Source organism: Ornithorhynchus anatinus, chromosome 12, assembly GCF_004115215.2.
Source record: "Ornithorhynchus anatinus isolate Pmale09 chromosome 12, mOrnAna1.pri.v4, whole genome shotgun sequence".
Classification (NCBI taxonomy): domain Eukaryota; kingdom Metazoa; phylum Chordata; class Mammalia; order Monotremata; family Ornithorhynchidae; genus Ornithorhynchus; species Ornithorhynchus anatinus.
Window position 1 is genome coordinate 36,646,514 of NC_041739.1, and position 19,300 is coordinate 36,665,813.

A 19,300-nucleotide genomic window follows, 5' to 3' on the forward strand; every position below is an offset into this window, starting at 1 on the left:
GAACATCTCGTAAAAACCGATGGCAACTAAATAGAATCGAGGCGATGTACAATTCATTAACAAAATAAATAGGGTAACGGAAATATATACAGTCGAGCGGACGAGTACGGTGCTGTGGGGATGGGAAGGGAGAGGTGGAGGAGCAGAGGGAAAAGGGGAAAGTGAGGCTTTAGCTGCGGAGAGGTAAAGGGGGGATGGCAGAGGGAGTAGAGGGGGAAGAGGAGCTCAGTCTGGGAAGGCCTCTTGGAGGAGGTGATGTTTAAGTAAGAGAAAGCAGCGGGGCTCGGCCTTGGGTGTCAGCGGCCGTGGGTTCGAATCCCCCCTCCACCCCTTGGGGGACTGGGCGAGTCACTTCTCCGGGCCTCAGGTCCCCTCATCTGGCAAATGGGGATGAAGACTGCGCCCCTCACGTGGGGCCCCCTGATGACCCTGTCTCTCCCCCAGCGCTTAGAACGGCGCTCTGCACGGAGTCGGCGCTTAACAAATGCCGACATGACTCTTCTTCTTCTTCTTCTCTGGGCCTCAGTCCTCTCATCTGTCAAATGGGGATGAAGACCGTGAGCCTCGCGCGGGACCACCCGATGACCCCGGATCTCCCCCAGCGCTTAGAACGGCGCTTTGCACGTAGCGCTTAACAAATGCCGACATGATTATTATTCTTCTTCTCTGGGCCTCAGCTACCTCATCTGTCAAATGGGGATGAAGACCGTGAGCCTCGCGCGGGACCACCCGATGACCCCGGATCTCCCCCAGCGCTTAGAACGGCGCTCTGCACGTAGTCGCCGCTTAACAGATACCGACATTATCGTTATTATTCTCTGGGCCTCAGTTCTCTCATCTGTCAAATGGGGATGAAGACTGGCCCCTGTATCTCCCCCAGTGCTTAGAACAGTGCTCTGCACATAGCGCTTAACACAAGCCGACATTATTATTATTATTCTTCTTCTCTGGGCCTCAGTTCTCTCATCTGTCAAATGGGGATAAAGGCCGTGCGCCTCGCGCGGGACCACCCGATGACCCCGGATCTCCCCCAGCGCTCAGAACGGCGCTCTGCACGGAGTCGCCGCTTAACAGATACCGACGTTATCGTTATTCTTCTTCTCCGGGCCTCGGTGACCTCATCTGTCAGATGGGGATGAACGCCGTGAGCCTCGCGCGGGACCACCCGATCACCCCGGATCTCCCCCAGCGCTCAGAACGGTGCTCTGCACGTAGTCAGCGCTTAGGAAATACTGACATGATTATTATACAGAGTCAGACGGCCCCACGTGGGGGGGGGGGGTCCCAGTCTCCATCCCCATTTCACAGAGGAGGAAACCGAGGCCCAGGGAAGCAGAGTGACTCGCCCAAGGTCACACAGCGGACAATAATGATGATGGCACTTGTTAAGCGCTCACTACGTGCCAGGCGCCGTTCTGAGCGCTGGGACAGGTACGCGGCGATCAGGTGGTCCCACGTGGGGCTCCCAGTCCTCCTCCCCGTTTGACAGATGGGGTCACTGAGGCCCGGAGAAGTGAAGCGGCTTGCCCGGGGTCACACGGGGGACGAATGGCCGAGCGGGATTAGAACCCACGACCTCTGACTCCCAAGCCCGCCTCTCACCACTAAGCCACGCTGCTTCTCTAATGCCAGGGCTGCCCTGCCCTTTTTGTTGTTTTTTTTGTAAACGGTATCAATTAAGCCCCTAGTGTACGACAAGCACTATAAACTAACACGCCAAACTCCCTCTCTTCCCCTCTTCAAAGCCCTACTGAGAGCCCACCTCCTCCCGGAGGCCTTCCCGAATGCCGAGTCTCCCCTTTCCTCGGCTCCTCCTCCCCTCCCCGTCGCCCCGACCCCCTCCGCTCTTCCCCCTCCGCGCTGTGCGTATCTGCGTATATTTCTTAAAATGTCGGTATTTGTTAAGCGCTTACCATGTGCCGAGCACCGTTCTAAGCGCTGGGGGAGATACAGCGGAATCAGGTCGTCCCACGTGGGGCTCACAGCCTCAATCCCCATTTTACAGATGAGGGAACTGAGGCCCAGAGAAGCCAAGTGACTCGCCCACAGTCACACGGCTGACAAGTGGCAGAGCCGGGATCCGAACTCATGATCTCTGACTCCAAAGCCCGGGCTCTTTCCGCTGATAATAATAATGTCGGTATTTGTTAAGCGCTTACTACGTGCCGAGCACTGTTCTAAGCGCTGGGGTAGACACGGGGGAATCGGGTTGTCCCACGCGGGGCTCACGGTCTTCATCCCCATTTTACAGATGAGGGAACTGAGGCACAGAGAAGCGAAGTGACTCGCCCACAGTCACACGGCCGACAAGTGGCAGAGCCGGGATCCGAACCCATGACCACTGACTCCAAAGCCCGGGCTCTTTCCACTGAGCCACGGCCGCTTCTCATTTATTTACTTATTTACTTCATTTACTTATTTACTGTAGTATTGTTATTAATGTTCTTAATAATAATAATAATGTTAATACTATTGTATGTTGCTTATTATGTATTACTTGCTATTTTATTAATGATGTGTCTCTATCTGCGATTCTATTTATTTTGATGGCGGTGATGCCTGTCTACTTGTTTTTGCTTCGTTCAGTTGTCTGTCTCCCCCTTCTAGACTGTGAGCCCGTTGTTGGGTAGGGATTGTCTCTCCCTGTTGCCAAATTGTACTTTCCAAGCGCTTAGGCCAGTGCTCGGCACACAGTAAGCGCTCGATAAATGCAGTCGGATGAATGAACGATAACGTTGGTATTTGTTAAGCGCTTGCTGTGTGCCGAGCACCGTTCGAAGCGCTGGGGGAGACGCGGGGGGAATCAGGTCGTCCCGCGTGGGGCTCGCCGTTAATCCCCATTTTACAGATGAGGGAACTGAGGCCCAGAGAAGCCAAGCGACTCGCCCACGGTCACGTGGCCGAGCGGGGATTCGAACCCACGCCCTCTGACTCCCAAGCCCGGGCTCTTTCCACTGAGCCACGCTGATGAATGAAGCGCGGTACTCCAGACTGAGCCCGTCGTGGGCAGGGACCGTCTCCGCTGCCGCACTCTACTTCCCAAGCGCTTACCACAGCGCTCCGCACCCGCTCAACGCTCATTAAATACGATCCAACCAACGCTACATCATCTTGGGGTTTGATACGAGATCAGCGGCTGAACTCCGTTCCTCTCCCGCACGGGGCTCCCGGTCTACGTCGGGGGCAGTAGGCGAAGGGGGAGGGCGGAGGCCTCGATACCCATTCTACAGATGAGGAAACGGAGGCGCGCAGAGGTGAGGCGACTCGCCCGAGGTCACGCAGCAGACGAGTGGTGGAGTGGGAATTATTCAGTGGTATTTTTTTCATTCGATCGTATGTACTGAGCGCTTACTGTGTGCAGAGCGCTGGACTGAGCGCTTGGAACGGACAGATCGGGAACAGAGAGAGACGGTCCCTGCCCATTGACGGGTTTACGGTCTAATCGGGGCGGGGGGGGGGGGGGGGATTAGACTTAGTGCCTGGAATTCGAACCCAGGTCCTCTGACTCTGGCACCCGGGCTCTTTCCACCAGGTCACGCCGCCTTCTTCTATCTGCTCTATCCCTGGGGGAAGTCAACAGGGTTACCGAAAGGCCTGCATACACCCTCTAGGTGCTTTGGGAGGGCTTTTCGTTCACTCTTTCATCCGTTCGTATTTATTGAGCGCTTACTCTGTGCAAAGCACCGTCCTGAGTGCTCGGGAACAATAACCGGACACGTTCCCTGAGCTGGCAGTCTAGATGGACATCAGTATATTCATTCAGTAGTATTTACTGAGCGCTTACCATGTGCAGAGCACTGGACTAAGTGCTTGGAATGTGCAAATGCACCTTATTAATAAAATAAACGGAGTCATAAATAGCATACGCACATATACACTTCACTTCTCTGTGCCTCAGTTCCCTCATCTGTAAAATGGGGATGAAGACCGCGAGCCCCACGTGGGACGACCCGATTCCCCCGTGTCTACCCCAGCGCTCAGAACGGTGCTCGGCACATAGTGAGCGCTTAACAAATACCAACATCATCATCATTATTATTATTATTATTATTATATACGCAAGTGCAGTCGGGCGGGGACCGGTAGAGGTATTTGAGGAGTGGAGAAATGCGGACTAACGTACGTATCTTAATTTATTTTTTTCCATTAATGTCTGTCTCCCCTGCTGTAGACTGTAAGTTTGTTGTGGGCAGGGAATGTATCTGTTATATTGGGGGTTTTTTTTTTTTAATGGTATCTGTCAAGCGGCGTGGCTCAGTGGAAAGAGCCCGGGCTTGGGAGTCTGAGGTCGTGGCTTCATTCATTCAATAGTATTTATTGAGCGCTTCCTATGTGCAGAGCACTGGACTAAGCGCTTGGAATGGACAGATCGGTAACAGATAGAGACGGTCCCTGCCCTCTGACGGGCTTACGGTCTAACCGGGGGAGATCCAGTGAGACGAAGTCTGGTTTACAGATCCTCACAGTCTGCTCTTTGGTGATGATCCATTACACAGACTGGGATAAGGATTGTGTCCAACCTAATGAACGGTTATAATAATAATAATAATAATAATAATGTTGGTATTTGTTAAGCGCTTACTATGTGCAGAGCACTGTTCTAAGCGCTGGGGGAGAGACAGGGTCGTCAGGTTCGAACCCTCCCAAGCCCGGGCTCTTTCCGCTGAGCCACGCTGCAGCGCTCAAAACAGTGCTGCGCACAGAGTAGATACTTAAGTATTCCTAGCGGCGTGGCTCAGCGGGAAGAGCCCGGGCTTGGGAGTCAGAGGTCATGGGTTCGTATCCCGGCGCTGCCCCTCGTCAGCTGGGGGTGACTGTGGGCGAGTCGCTTCGCTTCTCTGCGCCTCAGTCACCTCATCTGTAAAATGGGGATTAAGACTGTGGGACAACCTGATGAGCCTGTATCTCCCCCAGCGCTTAGAACAGCGCTCTGCACATAGTCAGCGCTTAACAGATACCGACATTATTCTCATTCTTATCAATACTCCATGCCTTTGGAAAGTTTTCCTCTACTCTCTCCACTCTTCAGTTTTCCCTTACCTTCGATAAAGGTGTCAAATCAACAAACACCAACGTCATTATTATTCTTATCGATACTCCATGCCTTTTGAAAGTTTTCCTCTATTCTCTCCGCTCTTCAGTTTTCCATTACCCTCGATAAAGGTGTTAACGTGAGCGGAGACTACAAGAACAGGTTCCAAAGCAGGAAAGGAGGAAATGGGTTTATAAAATGAAGATCGACTCATTCTTCGGGGCAAAAAGTAAGATAAACAATTGCTTAATAGAGGGTGGAGAAAAATCAGCTGCGATGGAAAAGCCCGCCCTTATCGGTCGTCCACCTTAATCATTCACCCCGGCAACCTTTTTTCTGTCGAATTACGGTAAACCCACCAGATTCCGGCCAAATGTTTCCAGAGTGCACAGCTATCGAACACCACATAGGCTCCTGTGCTTTAAATGTTTTTTTCAGGGGTTAGAAATTAAAACTGACTGGGGACCTTTGGTGGAAAGGAATACTGGGCAAGGAAAGAACTAAAACACTGCAAAATGAGACTCCATCTGTTGCTTCTGCTGTTTTTCTGCTCCCGCTTAGGTTTCTGCGAGGAACCGGTGAGTATTGATTTATCTCTTTTACCTTTCCATAAAGGCAGATTCCAAATGAATTGTTTTGGTTTAAAAACAAGATTAATAACCTGGCGATTCATTAGGGTGACAGCAGCCGCTCGTCTGCATAATTATTTTCATCGTAATGATAATCACGTCATTCGTTAGGCGCCTACTATGTGCCGGGCACCGTTCTGAGCGCTGGGGCGGATCCGAGCAAATGGGCCGGGACAGAGTCCCTGTCCCACATCGGGCTCACGGTCTCCATGCCCATTTTGCAGGTGAGGTGACCGAGGCCCAGAGAAGTGAAGTGACTTGCCCGAGGTCTCACGGCAGACGAGTGAGAGGCAGGATTAGAACCCGTGACCTTCTGACTCCCAGGCCTGTGCTCCGGTCATTAAGCCATGGTGCTCCTTGATGACAAAAAAGATGGAAAAGAGGAAAAATGATGCAACTGTCTTGTATATATGCTTTAATGACGTTGGTGTTTGTTAAGCGCTTACTAGGTGCAGAGCACTGTTCTAAGCGCCGGGGTAGACACAGGGGAATCGAGTTGTCCCACGCGGGGCTCACGGTCTTCATCCCCATTTTACAGTTGAGGGAACTGAGGCACGGAGGAGTGAAGTGACTTGCCCACAGTCAGCTGACAAGTGGCGGAGCCGGCATTCGAACCCATGACCTCTGACCCCAAAGCCCGGGCTCTTTCCACTGAGCCACACGGGTCGATAGTCGTTCAGTTAAGTTGTTACAGGGAACCATTTTAAAACGGGCATTTTTTTCCTGCCTGCTTGGGTTTGAGTATTCCTTCATTCGTTCAGTCGGATTTATTGCAACTTGGCACCCAGTAAGAGTTTAATAAATGCCATCATTATCATCAAAGGGAAAAAAAGAAGTCTTTTCTCATCTCCCGCTCCCAGTTCTGTTAAGGGAACACCCACAAGTAAAATGATTTGAGGAAACTGGCTCGCAAATTTCTGTACCGTGGAAACAAGTTTCGGGAACCAAAACTCCCAATAAAACTTAGTCCATGGGGCGACCTGCACTCAGGCAAGGGGAAGTGAGAGAAATAAGTTGGAATTCTTTTTCTTTTAGGGAAAAGAAATGTATCTTTCCAGTAGCAGTGCAGACGAACTCCAATTACTCTTCACCTCCCCCAGAGGTATTTTGAGAGTAAATGGCTTAACGTCTGTCCACCATAATCAGTTACCAGAGTGGATCCGCTCACCATTGACCGCCTCCCTAACGTTGATAATGGCGGTCTATGTGAGAGATCGCTCAACTCTACGCCGAGCACCGTGGGAACTTCAAAATAATCCGGTCGGACGGCCCGTCCATCCCACGTGGGGCTCGCGATCCGAGTGGGAGGGAGAGCGGGTATTGAATCCCCATTTTACAGATGAGGAAAGCGAGGCCCAGAAGAGCCCAAGGCCCCACAGCGGCCTATCCATTCCTTCATTCGATCGATCGGATTTACCGAGCGCTTCACCGTGTGCAGGGTATTGTACTAAGCGCTCGGAAGAGTACCGTTCGGCCACGGGTAGGGACAATCCCTGCCCACGGCGGGCGATGGGCAGGACCGCGATTAGAACCCAGGTCCTCCGCCTCCCGGGCCCACGCTCTCTCCGCGGCCTCGGCGCCGCTCTCCCTTCCTGTTTTCACACCCGAAGAGCTTCGACTTATGACCATCATTCATTCGATGGTATTTAATAATAATAATAATAATAATAATAATGATGTTGGTATTTGTTAAGCGCGTACTGTGTGCAGAGCACTGTTCTAAGCGCTGGGGGAGATACAGGGTCATCAGGTCGTCCCACGTGAGGCTCACAGTGAATCCCCATTTTACGGATGAGGGAACTGAGGCCCAGAGAAGCGAAGCGACTCGCCCACAGTCACACAGCTGACGAGTGGCCGAGCCGGGAGTCGAACCCGTGACCTCTGACTCCGAAGCCCGTGCCCTTTCCACCGAGCCACGCGGAGTACAACACCACGCCGTTGGTAGACACGTTCCCTGCCCACAGGGGGCTCACAGTCTAGAGGAGGAGCCAGGTATTAAAATCAAATAAATTACGGCTACACCCATCCAGTAGAGAAGGTGAAGGCTGATTAGGGGACGGTTAATCCATTTCATTTCGACGTTGTTTATTGCAGGATTTCCTGATTAAAAAATGCTTATCAAACAGATATACGCACCAGTCGTGTTCCAAAGTCTTCTGCCAACCGTGGGAGAAATGCGTCGAAGGAGCCTGCATGTGCAAGCTTCCCTATCTGTGTCCCAAGAGTGGCAGTTCGGTGTGCTCGACCAGTCATCGATTATTCCGGAATTATTGTCAGCTGAAGACTTACGAATGCCTCCACCCGGAAACCAAGTTTTTGATCAATGGAACCTGTGAAAAGAAAGGTAGGAAAGCCTCCATTTTAATAATAACGAGGGTGGTATTTGTTAAGCGCTTACTACCAGCAAAGCACTGTTCTAAGCGCTGGGGGGATACAAGGTGATCAGGTTGTCCCACGTGGGGCTCACAGTTTGAATCCCCATTTGACAGATGAGGAGGGAACTGAGGCACAGAGAAGCGAAGCGACTCGCCCCAAGTCACTCAGCTGGCGAGCGGCGGAGCCGGGATTAGAACCCACGACCTCGGACTCCCGAGCCCGGGCTCTTGCCGCCGCGTCACGCTGCTTCTCTTTTAAACCCCCAGTTCGCTGGGGAATGAGGACACTTCATCGGGACCGATTTAGAAATCTGGTCATCGCGCAGGACCTTTAAAGAGCACGGTATGCTCGTCGTACGATGGGCCGGGGAGTTCAGTGGAGCCGGGACCCACGCCGAAATAATGGAAAATAACTAGGGCGGCGTGGACGTCTCTCCCGACTCCGCGAATAACCTCTCGTCGGTTTCCCGACTTGGCCCAGGACATGAAGCGCAGCAGTGTTTCAGAGCTGCTAAGGCGAATCCAATCCGGGCTTAACCCTGCCGGTTTATTCCTCCACGTCGTTCGCAGAATCTGTCCCTTTCCTTCTCGTCCAAACGGCAGCGCGCTACTCCGGGCACTCGTCATATCCTGCCTCTACTCATAATAACGACACTGACTGGGAACGTGTCCGCTAGTTCCGTTGCGTCGCGCTCACCCAAGCGCCCTGCACGTAGCGCTCGGTGAAAACCGCTGACGGATCGATGAATGATAACCGGGGGATTTGATGAGCGGGACGTGCCAAGCGCTGTAATAGGAGCTGGGGACGATCGGTTCGGACTCGGTCCCTGTCTCCTCAGGTGGGATTCGCAGGCTAAGGGGGAAGGACGACGGGGGTTTCGTCCCCCTTCTTCATCCCCTCGGGCCCTGGATTTCCGCAGTCCATCTCCCTCACTCCTGTGGGCGGGCAGCGGAACGCTCCCGCTCTGCAACTCTTCCATCCCTCCGTCGTCGACTTCCACGTCTCCCGCTCCTAGTGATGATCGCTCCCAGTTCTTCAACTCCCTCCCGAAGCTCCCAGTGCCCCCCGGCCACCTCACTCCCTGACGCCGATGACCTCGCCAGCCGTCGGATTATTGAAACAGACCCTCCGACGGGAGCTTCCCAGAGACCCTCCGCTGCCTCCTCCCAACTCCGTCACCTTCTCCTCTTTCTCGGCAGTCTCGCCAGAGGCCTCCCCGCCGCTCTCAAAATCCGCGTCCTCTACCGGACCCTTCTGACTACCGCGATCCGCTGGGCCACGCTCGCTACAATAAAGCCTCCGCGCCTTCCTTAAAGAGAAGTTAGCGAGCCCTGGCCTTCCTATATACTGAGCACCTTTAACCCCCTCCTCATAATAAGAATAACAGGGTTGGTATCTGTTAAGCGCTCACTGTGTGCAGAGCACCGTTCTAAGCGCTGGGGGAGACACAGGGTCATCAAGTTGTCCCACCCGAGGCTCACGGTCTTCATCCCCATTTTCCAGATGAGGGAACTGAGGCCCAGAGAAGCGAAGCGACTCGCCCACGGTCACCCGGCTGACAAGCGGCACAGCCGGGAGTCGAACCCCTGACCTCGGACTCCCGAGCCCGGGCTCTTGCCACCGAGCCACGCTGCTTCTCGTCTCTTCAACCACTTTATCCCTCCCTCTCCCTTTCCCACACCACTGTTTACAATCGATCTTTCACCCTCCGACGGTCCCCTCCCGCATCCAGCTCTCCAGACCTCTCCCTTCCTCTCCGGCCCCCCATTTCCTCCTGCCTTCCGCTCCCCTTGGATGTCCCTCCGACACCTCAAACCTGAAGCGTCCCAAACGGAACTCCTCATCTTCTCACGCAGACCCCGTCCTCCCCTCGTCCTCCCCATCCCTGTAGACGGCCCCACCGTCCCCTCTGTCTCACCAGCCCTTGACCCTGCCGTTATCCCCGACCCATCTCTCTCATTCAACCCACGTATTCGGTCCGTCACCGAATCCCGTCCGTCGTTAATTCATATCGGCGTCGGTCCACATTTGAAGTACGCTTTCCTCAGCTAACGATATTTACGGTTGGATTTTGGTCGATTTTTTGGATCCCGGGGGGACACGTGAACGCTCCACTGCCCGGGAGAAATTACATCTCACGGAGCTCTCCCTGACTAACGCTCTACTTTCAAGGTACCGATTAAGAGGGCTCACCGGAGTCGAGGAGGAGGAGGAGGAGGGAGGAGACCTTAATTCTTCTCGGTGATCTCCTGGACAGGCAGCCCCAGGTGCAGGGCGGGGCGCAGGCGTCTCAGGGACTCTTCAGCCCGTCGACACGAGGACGAAGAGCGAGAGACGCAGAGAGAGACACGTTCAAAGAAAGGGAGAGGGAAAAACGAACAGCTTTTCCGTTTCAGAGACGATCCTTTGACCCTGGGGCGACGCCTCTGGCCGAGGTAGCGGCCGCCACGACGGATCAGGAATCATTTTCCCCTCCCGGTGTCCTTTTAAAGTGGGAAATATAACGCTTCTCCCATTTCCCCAACAATTTATGTTTTAGTTTTCCTTAACGCGGGTTAATCCCGGCACCGTCTGAACGTAGCGGTTCACTTATTTTTTCTTGTAGAGACGTTCGCCGTCTCCTTGGAGTCTGGAGAGCTCCCTAGCGAGGGAATCGTCCGAGTGAAACTTGTGAACGGCGACGAGCAAGCGTACCTATGTAACAGTAAGTGGAGCATAACGGAAGCAAACGTGGTCTGCCGACACCTGGGCCACGCGCAGTAAGTACTTTCGGTCTCTCCCAGCGCCCGGCACATTGCTCTGCCCATAGTAAGGGCTTAACAAATGCCGCCGTCGTCGTCGTCATTGTAGAGAAGCAGCGTGGCTCAGTGGCAAGAGCCCGGGCTTGGGAGTCAGAGGTCATGGGTTCGAATCCCGCCTCTGCCACGTGTCAGCTGGGTGACTGTGGGCAAATCACTTCACTTCTCCGGGCCTCAGTTCCCTCAGCTGTAAAATGGGGATGAAGACCGGGAGCCCCACGTGGGACGACCTGATGACCCTGTATCTCCCCCAGCGCTTAGAACAGCGCTCCGCACATTGTAAGCGCTTAACAAATACCAACATTATTACATTATCATCATCATCATCATCATCAATTTCACGGAATTGATCTTTTCACGATCCGACTTAGGACAGGGCTCCGCACATAGTAAGCGCTTAACGAGTACCAACATTGTTACGTTATCATCATCATCATCATCATTTCACGGAATTGATCTTTTCACGATCCGACTTAGACCAGGGCTCCGCACATAGTAAGCGCTTAATACCAACATTATTACATTATTATTATCATCATCATTATCATTTCACGGAATTGATCTTTTCACGATCCGACTTAGAACAGGGCTCCGCACACAGTAGGGGCTTAACGAATACCAACATCGTTACGTTATCATCATCATTTCACGGAATCGATCTTTTCGTGATCCGACTGGGCGCTTTACCGTCGTCCCTCGATACACGTCGCTTATCAAGGGTGGTGAGGCCACTCTCCGTGACGGATAAGAACGGGCGAGTGGTTTCCCCCTTCTATAAAGAATGAGTGAGTCGGAAGGAAACCCCGAGGCCCTTCGTCCAAATGATGGGGGCCGGCAGCCGGCAGGGGAAACGGCTGCCGCGCCGTTGAGGTGATTGGGCGCGGCAAATCCCAGGAACGGGCAGTCCACAGAGGACAAATAACCCGCAGCGGGGCTTCCGCGGGCCTAGCGGCCGGGACGCTAGCCTGGAAGCCAGAAGCTCGGGAGCCGCCGGCTTTGAATCTGCCCGTCCTCTGCTTGGTGACCGGGAACCTACTGTCAGCCCAGGTGAAGTGAGCTTTCTCTCCCGCTGACTTCTTCAGGACACGAAGCCTGCCCGCCGCTGACGGTCAACCTACTAGAGGCCCAGTTGACGATAATGTCGGCATCGGTTAAGCGCTTACTAGGTGCGGAGCGCTGCTCTAAGCGCTGGGGTAGATACAGGGTCGTCAGGTCGTCCCCCGGGGGGCTCGCAGTTAACCCCCATTTTACAGAGGAGGGAACTGAGGCCCAGAGAAGTGAAGTGACTTGCCCAGTCACACAGCCGACAAGTGGCAGAGGCGGCATTCGAACCCATGACCTCCGGCTCCCAAGCCCGGCCTCTTTCCGCTGAGCCGCGCTGCTTCTCTAATCAGAGATTGGTTGATCGGAGCAGGGATTAGTCGATCGGCCGATCGGGTGGAAACTCCCAGTTCCTTCTGCGCCCCTCTGCCACGCGGATTTCCACCCTCAATTCATCCATCCCTCAGCCCCACGGCACTTAGGGACATAGCCGTGATTTCTATTAACATCTGCCTCCCCCTCTAGACTGTGAGCTCACCGTTGGCAGGGAACGCGTCTACCGGCTCCGTTAGGCCGTGCTCTCCCGAGAGCTCGGTGCGGTGCCCGGCAGCGCTCGATAAATACGGTCGATCGACGCTCGTCCACAAGGCGAGCGGCGCTGAGGATTTAGCGGGATGGAGGCCGCGGGTCGTGCGGCTTTCTCCGAGACCTCACGCGGGATACTTGGGGCTGCGCCAATCGACCCTCTCCGTTTGCCTCGTCCCCAGAGGAGCGCTTCACCATCGGTATGCAAATGATTCTGCAATTCGAATGAAGGCCCCTCACTGTCTGGATGTGACCTGTAGAGGATTAGAGAGCAGCTTGTCTGAATGTGCTTTTTCCAAGAGAGCTGACACTCACGATGAGACGCCCGCTGGAGTCACCTGCTACTTACGTGAAGTAGGTGGGTGAAACCGTTTCTGAAAAACCTCCCTTTCCCACAGTCGATTTTAAAACAGCCCCTCTAGACCATAAGCTCGTCGCGGGCAGGGAACGTGGCTGTCGACGGTTACGTCGAACTCTCCCGGACGCTCGGTACGGTGCTCCGCGCGCCGAAAGTGCTCAGTAAATACGATCGAACGCACAGGATTGAAAACCGACGGCCAGCCTTCTCTAACCCCCGTTCTCGCCCATCCCGCCGTCGACCCCCGGGCCGCGTCCTCCCGCGGTCCCGGAACGCCCTCCCTCCTCACCTCCGCCCAACTCATTCTCTTCCCCTCTTCGAATCCCTACTTAAAGCTCACCTCCTCCCGGAGGCCTTCCCAGACTGAGCTCCCCCCTTTTCCCTCTGCTCCCTCTCCCCGCCCTTCGCCTCTCCGCAGCTAAACCCTCTCCTCCCCCCTTTCCCTCCGCTCCTCCCCCTCTCCCGTCCCCTCCCCTCGGCACCGTACTCGTCCGCTCGACTGTCTAGATCTTCATCGCCCTATTTATTTTGTTTAATGAGATGTACGTCGCCCCGATTCTATTTATGTGCTACTGTTTCAATGAGATGTTCTTCCCCGCGACTCTATCTATCGCCATCGTCCTCGTCCGTCCGTCTCCCCCGATCAGACCGTGAGCCCGTCAAAGGGCGGGGACCGTCTCTATCTGTTGCCGACTTGTTCATTCCAAGCGCTCAGTCCAGTGCTCTGCACATAGTAAGCGCTCAATAAATACTATCGAATGAATGAATGAATGAACTAATAACCTTACATGAGCAGGTCTTGGTTTGGGTTCAGTGGTTGTGAGGTGACATCTAGCACGCTTTATATCTCGGTCAGCTCAGTAAATAGCAATACTTTGTTTCCAGGGGCCTTTCCCAGTAGAAATCGTTCCTAGAAACTGTCAGTGAGCAACTAAATAGCACTCCCTCCTTCCTACACTTAGTACACGTTATGTCAAATAAGGTGAAGCTGCCAAAAAAAAGGAGTTTCACTTATTTTTGCTCCCATCCAAGCGCGAAAATGCATCAGTGCACCTCTCTGGGGCCATGACTGATTATTCCCCAAGGAATATATACTCTGTCTTTCCTGGATACTACGTATTCGGTCCGGGGAAAGAATTGTTTTTAAAATTTCAAGTCAATGCTTGAGGGTTTTCTTCTCAAAAATATTCCTCCTAGAGAAGCAGTTCTGAGGGGAAATGCCAAGAATTCACTTAAGATTTTGAAAAGTCTCAATAATAATAATAAGGGCATTTGTGAAGCACTTACTACGTGTTAGGTGGGGGGGAAGATCCAATGTATGCAGATCAGACATAGTTTCTGTCCCTCGTGGGACACACGGTCCAAAGCAGCATGGCCTAGCGGATGGAGCCCGGGCCTGAGAGTTAGCAGCGTGGCTCAGTGGCAAGGGCCCGGGCTTGGGAGTCCGAGGTCATGGGTTCGAATCCCGACCCTGCCACTTGTCAGCCGGGTGACTCTGGGCGAGTCACTTCGCTTCTCTGGGCCTCAGTTGCCTCAGCTGTAAAATGGGGGTTAAGACTGTGAGCCTCACGAGGGACAACCCGATGACCCTGCGTCCACCCCAGCGCTTAGAACAGTGCTCCGCACATAGTAAGCGCTTAACAAATACCAACCTTATTATAATAGTAACCACTTAACAAATACCATATACCACAAATCATATCTGGATTGGCTGTCCAAATTGTCCTGACTTCATTAACAGACTTTCCAGTCCTCAGGGGCTCAGCGAACTTCCACTACCCCAGAGGCTGAGGGGAAAAAGAAAATACCGTGAAATTCTGTGACAGAGACCTAAGAGAGGCGTCCCTCACGTATTCGGTTCTCTATTTCCTTAACTCTTATTCGACAGAACCTCCCTCGCCCGATTCATTCGAATGCGTCAATGGAAAATTCGTCTCTCGGAGTAAAACCTGTGACGGCATTAATGACTGCGGGGATCAGAGTGACGAGCTGTGCTGTCGAGGTAACAGTGCGTCTTCATCACCAGTTCCGTCGGACGTGCGGACACCCTGGCCGGTAGAAGGGGGCGAAACGTGAAACTCGCAGAGTGGGGTACTCCGTGTCTTTTTCAGGGGTGAGGAATTAGATGAAAAAACCCTTTAAAACTGCCCCTTTTCCCGGTTTCGTTACAGCATGTCGACCTGGGGGTTTCCATTGCACGTCGGACGTGTGTATTCCCGAAGACCATCGCTGCGACGGCGAAATGGATTGCATTTTGGGAGACGACGAAAATAACTGCAAAGGTAATTCGGAACTCCGGAACTGCATTCTTTCTCCGGTTTCGATTAGTCGCGCAGTCTCTAAGCTCGATATGAATATAATAGTAATAGCGGTATTTAAGTGTTTACCGCGTGCCAAGCCCCGTTCAAGACGCTGGGGTAGATGCAAGGTAATCGGGTCGGACCCGGTCCCCGCCCCACGTGGGGCTCGCGTTTTTAATCCCCGTTTTACGAATGAGGTAACTGAGGCACGGAGAAGTTAAGCGACCTGCCCAAGGTCACGCAGCTGGGGAAAATGCGTCTCTTTATTGTTGTATTGTACTCTCCCCAGCTCTTACCCCAGCGCTCCGCACACGGTAAGCGCTCAATAAATGCAATCGATTGATTGATGGGGCAGAGAATGTGCCTGTCGATCGTTATAGTCTACTCTCCCAAGCGCTCGGTACAGTGCTTTGCACTGAATGAACGAACGGACGCAGTCCTGTCAGAAAAGGGCAGTCCCCGGGTCGGGCGAGGCGATGGTACACGGAGAAGCCGGAGAAGGCGAGGGGGAGAGGTGAAGCGTCAGAGGGTGGGGCAGAAGAGGGGAGACTTCGGCAGCCTCGAACCCCAAGAGGGAACACGTCGTGATCCGGATTCTCTCGGTCACCCGGTCCTCAGCCCGGCCTTTAGTGAGGGGCTCGGAGAAGCGAGCGCCCTAACCCGTCGCAGGATGCTGCGCGCCCGGCAGGATTTTCATCTCCTTTAGCCACAGGCCGCCCAGTGCCTCGGCTCGAAATACGACATCCCTTCTAGTTTCGTTCATTCGTTCAATAGTATTTATTGGGCGCTTACTATGTGCAGAGCACTGTACTAGTTTCCCCGTCACAGAGAAGCTCGGACACCACAGCCGCTCGGGCTTCGGGACTTAGAGTCCGGTTTGGAATCGGAGGCCCCGGCGGCGAGGAGCGGCGTGGCCTAATAATGTTGGTATTTGTTAAGCGCTTACTATGCGCCGAGCGCCGTTCTAAGCGCTGGGGTAGGCACGAGGGCATCAGGTTGTCCCACGTGGGGCTCACAGTCTTAATCCCCATTTTACAGATGAGGTAACTGAGGCATAGAGAAGTTAAGTAAGTTGAGTTAAGCGGAAAGACCACCGGCCTGGGGGTCGGGAGACTTGGGTTCTGATCCCGGCTCTGCCAGTCGCCTGCAAGTCACTTGGTTTCTCTGCGTTGCGGTTTCCTCATCTATAAAATGGGGATAAGGTGGTAATGATAATAACTGTATTTAAGCATTTACCAGGTGCCAGGCACCGTACTAAGCGCGGTAATAATACCTCGGTTCGCTGTAGCGCTTTTACCACCAAAGCGCTCTCGCCTTAGTTCGTTTCAACCCTCGCAACGACCCTGTGAGTAGGGAGACAAGGCAGGTGTCACTATCCCCCTTTTACAGACGGGGAAACTGAGGTACAGGCAAGTGACTCGCCCGCGGTCACCCGGCAGGCTAACGGCCCGGCTCTCGCTCGAACCCGGGTCCTCCGGCCTCTAGGCCGGCGCCCTGCCGCTTCGCCGCACCGCCTCCCCGAGGGACCCGGAAGGACCCAGACTCAGAAGGACCTGGGTTCTCATTGCGCTCTGCCACTCGTCCGCCGGGTGACCGCGGGCAAGTCGCTTCACTGTTCTCCGCTTCAGTTTCATCATCTCTAAAACGGGGATTGAGACTGTGAGTGTCCCACACGGACTGCGTCCATCCTCATCAGCTTGTATCTAGCCCAGCGCTTAGAACAGTGCCTGGCACAAAGAAAGCGCTTAACGGATAGCGTAAGGGGATAAGATACCTGTTCTCTCACCCCCTCAGGCTGCAAACCCCTGTGGGACGGGGACCCTGTCTGACCTGCTTGTGGAGAAGCAGCGCGGCTCGGTGGAAGGAGCCCGGGCTTGGGAGTCGGAGGTCATGGGTTCGAATCCCGCCCCTGCCACTCGTCAGCTGGGGGACTGGGGGCAAGTCACTTCACTTCTCTGGGCCTCGGTTCCCTCGCCTGGAAAATGGGGATTAACCGTGAGCCTCACGTGGGAGACGACCCCATCACCCTGTATCTCCCTCAGCGCTTAGAACAGTGCTCTGCACATAGGAAGCGCTTAACAAATACCAACATCATTGTTATTATTACTCTTTCTACCCCAACACTGAGTACAGTGTCTGACACAGAGTAAGCACTGAACAAATACCCCACAATGTTATCATCATCACATCACCACTGCGTTGCTCTAGCGATCCGAGGCAGAGTGGACGGACACTCCTCTTCCTTTACGAGAGGAAGCAGCAGGGGAATGTTCCCTTGTAAGATTCAGAGAATCTTGTGAAAATATCTTGGCCCAGTATAAAACTCCCTCCACCACCCAAGCCCGTCCAGAAGAATCGGGGCGTTAAGAGTTCTAACCAGAATTCCGCTTGAAACCCCGAGTTCTCCCATTTAAGAGTCCGTAACGTGTCGAGTGGGGATTCCCGGGCCGATAGCTGCCGAGTGTAATCGTTTACTTAGTGAAGGACTGAAATTCAAGGTGGGGGGAGCTAAAAGATTTCATTCGCAAACCAGAAATCGAGACCCTGCTTCCTCTGGCCTCCCCTCTCCATGAGGTGTTAACTAGGAGAGAAAAGGGCAAGTTTACTAGACGTTCCCACGGGACTCAGCCACCAGAAAGGGGAAGAGAACATAAAGACAGCCTACCTTTTCGCTTGGAGTTTTAAAGCTTTTGGGTCGGCTGGTTCCGCCCTCAAAGAGGCCTTCTGGTTGTGAGGAGACATGTTACGAACCACAGGAAATCAGCCTCCCCGCTCAGTGAGAAATGTAGATCCAAGCGGCTCAATGAACTGATTCGAAAAACCATCTAGCCCAGTGCTCCCGGCCGGGGCCTGTTCCGAAGGAAATGCCGCTAGCCCCGGTGAAAACTGGACCTCGGTCGTTGCGGCCCATCGGTGGTATTTACCGAGCCACTTACTCCGCGGAGGGTGCCCGCTCGGGAGACTGAAATAGGACGAGTGGACGCGATCGCAGCCTTCGAGGAGCATGTGGTCTAGCGAGACCGACACTGAAATAAACGACAGGTTGTGTGGAGCAATAAAGGATCAAACTGTGGTAATCTGCACTGGCAGTTGGCGACTTTTTTGAGGTGCTCAGGGCAACCGTATATTCAGAGAAAGCTCCGAAAGCCTCATTCCTTCATTGAGAAGCAGCGTGGCTCAGTGGAAAGAGCCCGGGCTTGGGAGTCAGGGGTCATGGGTTCGTATCCCGGCTCTGCCACTCGTCAGCTGTGTGACTGTGGGCAAGTCACTTCACTTCTCGGTGCCTCAGTTCCCTCATCTGTAAGATGGGGATTAACCGTGAGCCTCACGGGGGACGACCTGATTACCTTCTATCTACCCCAGCGCTTGGAATAGTGCTCTGCACATAGTAAGCGCTTAACAAATACCAATATTATTATTATTATTTATTCAATTCAAACGTATTTACTGAGCACTTACTGTGTGCAGAGCGCCGAACTAAGCGCTTGAGAGAGTACAACGGAAGAATAAACGGACGCATTCCCTGCCCGCGACGAGCGTACAGCCTGGTGAGCTGAGGGCATCCAAGCGAGAGGCCCAGAAGTATCGGTCTTGAGATGGACCACTTAGGAGGCTGAGGAACTCACTCGGGAATCAATCAATTAATTAATCAGTTAACATATTGGGTGCTTCCTGTGCATAGAGCCCTGCACTACAGCACTTGGGAAGATTCGCTGTTACAGAGATGGCGGACACTGTGCCAACCCACAGTGAGCTTCCAGTCAAGAGGGGAGAGGCAGACATTAATATAAATAAATACATTACGGCTAGAATAAATTACCGCGACAGGGGGCCTTCAGACTGGAAAAAGTGAAGCAGTCGCAGAAGGGAATTGAAACCCTTCGAGGATTAAGTGTCTTTTTCCCCCCACCCCCTCCTGCTTCTCTATGGTCTATTCACTTGATGCCCTTGATATTGGCCCCCCCCCACACACACACACTTCACTCCACAGAATTATGTACAGATCTGTAATGTATTTCAATATTTGTCTCCTCCTCTAGACTGTAAGCTCCGTGTGGGCAGGCAACCCATCTACCAACTCTGTTGTACTCTCCCAAGCTCAGGAATCACTTCATAAATACCCATCGATCGATCGATCGATTGCGTCAGACAGTGCTGCCGTGATCACAGACCTGAAAAGT

At 53.4% G+C, this 19,300-nt stretch overlaps 1 protein-coding gene across 4 annotated transcripts in view; it reads left to right on the forward strand.

Annotated features, from left to right (window-relative positions):
* Positions 1–5,359: 5,359 nt before the first annotated feature.
* CFI (complement factor I) overlaps positions 5,360–19,300 on the forward strand; it is a 28,315-nt gene continuing 14,374 nt past the window's right edge. For all 4 annotated transcript variants that reach the window (XM_029076649.2, XM_029076651.2, XM_029076650.2 and 1 more), the window contains exons 1-6: positions 5,360–5,610; positions 7,756–8,005; positions 10,643–10,796; positions 12,644–12,819; positions 14,708–14,821; positions 14,991–15,101. In XM_029076649.2, the coding sequence (XP_028932482.1) occupies positions 5,548–5,610; positions 7,756–8,005; positions 10,643–10,796; positions 12,644–12,819; positions 14,708–14,821; positions 14,991–15,101 (868 nt within the window). In that variant the 5' untranslated portion in view covers positions 5,360–5,547. The remainder of the gene's footprint in view (positions 5,611–7,755; positions 8,006–10,642; positions 10,797–12,643; positions 12,820–14,707; positions 14,822–14,990; positions 15,102–19,300) is intronic.